The sequence below is a fragment of the Pyrus communis genome, chromosome 9 (assembly GCF_041283825.1).
Source record: "Pyrus communis isolate YQ-2024b chromosome 9, ASM4128382v1, whole genome shotgun sequence".
Lineage (NCBI taxonomy): Eukaryota > Viridiplantae > Streptophyta > Magnoliopsida > Rosales > Rosaceae > Pyrus > Pyrus communis.
Genome location: NC_142573.1, coordinates 22,404,999 through 22,411,123, shown reverse-complemented (window position 1 = coordinate 22,411,123; position 6,125 = coordinate 22,404,999). Strand labels below are relative to the sequence as shown.

Genomic DNA, 6,125 nt, shown 5'->3' with positions numbered 1-6,125 from the left:
GTACACTGTAGATAACCGTGTAGGACTCTGTATAAAGGGTCCTTCTGCTACCATTTTAGACACTCCAGAAGAAATCAAGTTATCTCACTGCTTTCTCTCAGTATCATTGTTCCTTCTTTCCGCACCATTATACTGACTTGTATATAAATAAAGACGTAAACAGAGTAATCATCATTTGCGTTTTACTTCAATCTCTAACAAAGATTCTCTCACTTTTATATCCACACACCCCATTTTACTTCTCACATATTTTTTTAATTTTCGGCCGTTGAATTAGATAAATTGAAGAAGATCAACGGACATAAATTATCAAGGGGTGTGTGAAAAGTAAAATAGGGTGTGTGGATAGCACACCCCTATATTTTAAACACAGAATTTTTTATTTTTTATTTTTTGCATTTACTAAGGAAAATATTTAGAAGCCAATTCGTTTGTTGGTCGAGAAGCAACTGTCAAGCAACAAATCATTTAGAAATTATCATTTGTGTAAAGTTTTGGTTGTGAAAACTGAAAAGTTATGTTTTCCCTTATTTTATTTGGTGAGCCCACAGAAGCTAACCAATGGGCAGCTCCAAATTGTACCCTCCTAGATATCTACATTCTCTCTAACTCCACCAAACCATTTTGAAACTTCTCTCCCTCTCTTTCAGTTCCCTCCCTCTCCATATTTAGTTTACCAGGAAAAACCAAATCCCAGTCTCCATTATTTCCACATTACCTTAATTTTAACCACATATATTATTGCTTCATAGTTCTATGATCTATGTATATATATACTTTGTGAGTTGGACCAGCCTTCTAATATCCCTCTGTGTTTTCATGGCTTCTTTTGCAATTGGAGCTGCAGTAGTTCTGCTTCTACTTCCTCTTCTGCATCACCAAGTGCATGGAGGACTCGTAGGGATCGATATCAAAGACTGTGATGTTTCTCACGGAAACTGGGTTTTTGATGATTCATATCCTCTTTATGCCGCGCCCAGCTGCCCCTTCATTGAGAAGGAATTTGATTGCGTAGGGAATGGCCGCCCGGACAAAAACTACCTCAAGTATAGATGGCAACCCTTTGCCTGCAGCTTACCAAGGTACGCTACGATTTTCCATACTATACACGCATATTGCATACATACGCAGATAATATTCTCTTGCCCGACTTCTTACATGTTGTGTGAGGAGAGTCTCAGTTTGAATCACACATATTCAAATAAAACTTGGTCATCCGAGCAAATAATTAGATTGCTAATGTGGGTTAACTAATTAGAAACTTATTGGTCCAAAACTTTTTGAGTTATCACCTTCTAATTTTGCATTCTTGGTCTAACTATGTGTCCCCACACCCTGTTACATGCGTGACTCTATCTATGAACTGCTCGTTAGGTGGTCCTTAATCATTTGAATGCATTTTCGGCGAAAAAAAATCCTTTATTTTTTTTTTAATACCTCACGAGTTTTAGCAATGTCACATCGCATTAGTAATGAGGAATCTGATTTCCGTTTCAATTTACAATGATATTTCTAAAATTGATGAGTTTTTTTTTTTGAAAAGGCATTGGTCCTTATTACTAGGCATTTGAATTTGTAAAATATTTTATGGTGCTCTTAAGTATTGATTATTTTGGGTTTTTTAATTTTTAGATTTTGAATTTTGTATTTTTGACCAAGGTTTTAACTATTTAGTCAAAATAAGTTTCTAAAAAACGATTATAAATTCTGAAATATTCGATACTCCGAATCACCTTGTCCTAGAAAAAAGAATTCATGCCTTTGATGTTTTGGCTTAGAAAACTAAAAATTAATTTCAAGTAACTTTCAATAGCTTCTGTCCTCGTATGTATATGCTTTTGTTTCTTTTAGGGGTGTGATATCCACACACCCCATTTTACTTCTCAGACACCTTTTTAATTTTCGGCCGTTGGATCAGATGAATTGAAGAAGATCAACGGATAGAAATTATCAAGGGGTGTGTGAGAAGTAAAATGAGATGTGTGGATAGCACACCCCTTCTTTTATTGTTGTTTGTGTTGTCTGATATTACCACTCTGGACAGACTCGCAAACTTAAAGCCCATGTGAGAGATGTGGTATGGCTTATTGTTTTGAATTTGTTCAACTAATTTTTGCTCTGCTGTAATTTTTCCTTTAAAGTTGGATTTTTGAATGTTGTTTTCATAACACTGTTTAGTTGATTACACGTAGACATAATTTTTCCACATTTAAATATTTCTCATTAAAACAACAATATAAATGAAAGTTCTTCTACCCTTCCTTACATGTAAAAGTATTTTATTATTTAATTTATATTAATTTCAAACTTTATGGTTGGGTTGATTTTTGCATCATTACAACACATTTGAGATTGGTTTACAAGTTGTGAGCACCTCTATATGGTATTTACCCTTTTTCAACGCTATGTTGTGTGTGTGTGTGTGTGTGTGTGTGTGTGTGCATATATACATATATATGAGGACAATGGCTAGATGGATGGTATGTGGCCATTTGCTTTTATAAATTAAAGTCTCTGTCACGTAATTGAGAAATATACTTTGTAAAAACAATATCAAACTAGTATTTACCCTTCTTTTCAACGCTATGTTGCACATATATATATATATATATATATATATATATATATATATATATGTATGTATGTATGTATGTATGTATATATGTGTGTGTGTGCGTGTGTATGTATGCATGTATGTATGTATGTATGTATGTATATGTGTGTGTGTGTGAGGACAATGGCCAGATGGATGGTATGTGGATATTTGCTTTTATAAGTGAAAGTCTCTGTCACGTAATTGAGAAATATACTTTGCAAAAACAATATCAAACTAGTATTTACCTTTTTTTTCAACGCTATGTTGCATAGAGATATATATATATATATATATATATATATATATATGTATGTATGTATGTATGTATGTATATATGTATGTAGTATGTATGTATGTATGAGGACAATGGCCTGATGGATGGTATGTGGATATTTGCTTTTATAAGTGAAAGTCGCTGTCACGTAATTGAGAAATATACTTTGCAAAAACAATAATAAACAGTAGTTGGTCATACATTTTTCTTAATTTGAACATGAAATTAACACATCTGAAGATTGATTTCTCTGGCCATATTCTTGATAAGAGGAGATTCCAAATTTCCAAAATGGATATATGGCACGATCGGAATTTGAATGTGCAATTCAGATTAACAATTTTGTGATAAAACAACATAAATTTAGTACGAGGGAACATTGCACAAATCACACAATTTACTTATCTTTGTAACAAGCTAGATCTACTTAACACGTTATAAAACTTTGATATTAACCTGTGTGTTTGAATTTTGATGATGTAGATTCAATGGAAGTAATTTCTTGTCGACATACACAGGGAAAAACATCATGTTTGTCGGAGACTCGTTGAGTTTGAACCAATGGCAGTCACTTACTTGCATGCTTTATATAGCTGTTCCAGGAACCAAATACACATTGGTCAGGAAAGAAGGACTCTCTACATTCACATTCCTGGTGAGCATCTCGTACTCAAATTATAGACCTAAATTCTTATATTTGGATCCTAAAAAAGTTGTAGATTTATGTATTTTGGGTTTCATCTCCAATGCAAGGACTCAAATCCTAACACTCATTTTGAGTTTTAAGTTTTGAGTCTTTGCATCGGATGAGAAACAATGAACTCAAAACTCAAATTTTAAGTTTTGACAATTTAGGTATGTGCATTGGAAATGATTGGAGTCAAAACTCGAACCCTAAAATTTTTCCTTGTTGGCATAGGCTCCACCAATGACCCAAATCTCCTATTGAAAGTCAAATTTAGGTCTCAATATATTTGCCTCAAGTTTTAAGTCTTATGTGCATTGAAGATGCATTACTTCTCAAGTCTCAACTTACACCTAATTATAATCTGTATATTAGATGCACAAAATGATGATCTATATATGTTTTTATTTTTCTTATAATTATTTCTATAAAAGAGAAGACTTAAACTAGGTACGCCAATGTGGTTAGTATCTCAAACTAATAACACATTATATCTTTTAAAATTTTCATATAGTAACGTATTATTGGTTTGAGATACTGTTATAATGTCTCACTCAGCATAAAGAAGTAGATGATATTGTTAGGTTCAGTTTCGAAATGATCATGTTTGCTGCACTTTGGTCCTATGACAATGATTGCTTTGTGTTCCAAACTTTTTTGTTAATTCGAAATCAAGAAGTTGCCATTTATTAGTTTTACATGACAGATTTGGTTGGATTACTTACATGATGAATGGCAATTCAAAAAATTTCAGGAATACAATCTGAGTGTGTCCTTCTCCCGAAATGCCTTCATTGTCGACATTGTAGGCACACCTGATGGCCGTGTCCTCAAACTTGACTCAATCTCAGCCGAAAACGAGCAACTGTGGCTGCAAAACGATGTATTGATCTTCGACTCATGGCACTGGTGGCTTCACGTCGGAAGAAAGCAACCGTAAGACGCCTATTGATTTGAATTCCACTCAATCTTTGAGTTTGCTTGTTGTGCAAGAAATTGAATGTTTGTTTTCAAATGTGTTGCAGATGGGATTTAATTCAAGTGCGGAATCAAACTTACAGGGACATGGATCGGTTGGGTGCATATGAGAAGGCGTTGACCACTTGGGCTGGATGGGTTGACTCCAAAGTGGACTCCAACAAAACCAAGGTCTTCTTCCAAGGTGTTTCTCCCGATCATAGCAAGTAAGTATTCTCAACTGCCTGTGCAAGTATGAACACCGTACGAACACGACCCACCCGAGAGAACCTGAATCACAACCCATTTCGTAGAATTGAAATATTGAGCAGAGTTTCTGATAGTTTCTAATCAAACTCAATCTTTTTGTTTGTATCAGTGCAACAGAGTGGGGTGATCCTCAAGCAATTAACTGCAATGCGCAAACAGAACCACTGCCAGGCCCAGACTTTCCAGGAAAACCACATCCAGCAGAGCAAGTACTAGAGAAAGTGTTACGCGCCGCGTTAAGGCCGGTCTATTTGCTCAATATTACAACTCTTTCGCAACTACGAAAGGATGCGCACCCGTCGGTCTATGGCCTCGGTGGGCACCGGGGCATGGACTGCAGCCATTGGTGTTTAGCTGGAGTTCCTGATACTTGGAATGTGCTTCTTCATGCAGCTCTTACTCAAAATTAGGCATTCTTTATATCTCAAAGAATTGTTTTTTTTTTTTTTTTTATACCAAATTGGCGATTAATAATCATTGATTAAGCTTTTCTCAAATAAGGCTTCATTATGTTAAATCTTTCGTTAGCTATTCGTATTTGTAAAATACATTAGTTTTTACAGATTCAACGAAAAAAAATGCAAAATAGTTCGCTGAAGTTTTCTTGTGCTGTGCTCTCTGTTTGGTTTCCTTATGTTTTTTACTTACTAAATATATTTCTAATCTAAGCTACACTAAGGAGGGGGGAGGATTTGAACACGTGAAACAATGAGCCGAAAAGGAAGACTCTAACCACTAGGGAAATTCATCATATGTTCGAAAAGTAGAGTCTAATCGCTATATATAATCATGTAGAAAATTCAAGAAATAACCATGCAATTAAATATCAAATTTAATGCTTACGTGAGCAATAGATTTTTTTTTTTTTTTTTTTTTTTTTTTTTTTTTTGAAAAAAACAATATTATATACACTAGGGGTGGAGGAGTGGTTAAGACTCACAATGGACTAGTAATAATGTGGTTCAAATTCACCTTTAGGGAGAATCGAAACTAAAACCTCTCACTTAATTACAATTGAAGAGGAATACTACTAGACTATAGTACTAAGTGGCAAAACAAACTCTTTTTATTTAGCTTATTTTTGTCTATGCTTGTGTAGGCATGTACTCTTCGAACAATCATTACACCTTTTTGTTTTTTTTGTTTTTTGTTTTTTGTAAATTTATGAAGATGAGAGTGAGAGTTCGAAACTATTACAATAATTTTGAAATGAGAGTTTTGAACTCAGAACACATGGGTAAAAATCTAACACTCTATCCACTAGAATATTTGACCATTTACACGTTTTGCATCACTTAATCGCATATACTTCTCATTTTTGCCCTACGTTACCCTATTTCTTC

General features: G+C 34.3%; 1 protein-coding gene across 1 annotated transcript; it reads left to right on the top strand.

The window, feature by feature from the left end:
* The first annotated feature begins 799 nt into the window (after window positions 1-799).
* On the top strand, window positions 800-5,377 carry LOC137741077 (protein trichome birefringence-like 43). Its single transcript, XM_068480882.2, has 5 exons — window positions 800-1,082; window positions 3,354-3,525; window positions 4,310-4,491; window positions 4,581-4,739; window positions 4,892-5,377. Exons 1-5 carry the CDS (start codon window positions 820-822, stop codon window positions 5,190-5,192), a joined length of 1,077 nt encoding a protein of 358 aa, XP_068336983.2. The 5' UTR covers window positions 800-819; the 3' UTR covers window positions 5,193-5,377.
* Window positions 5,378-6,125: the final 748 nt, after the last annotated feature.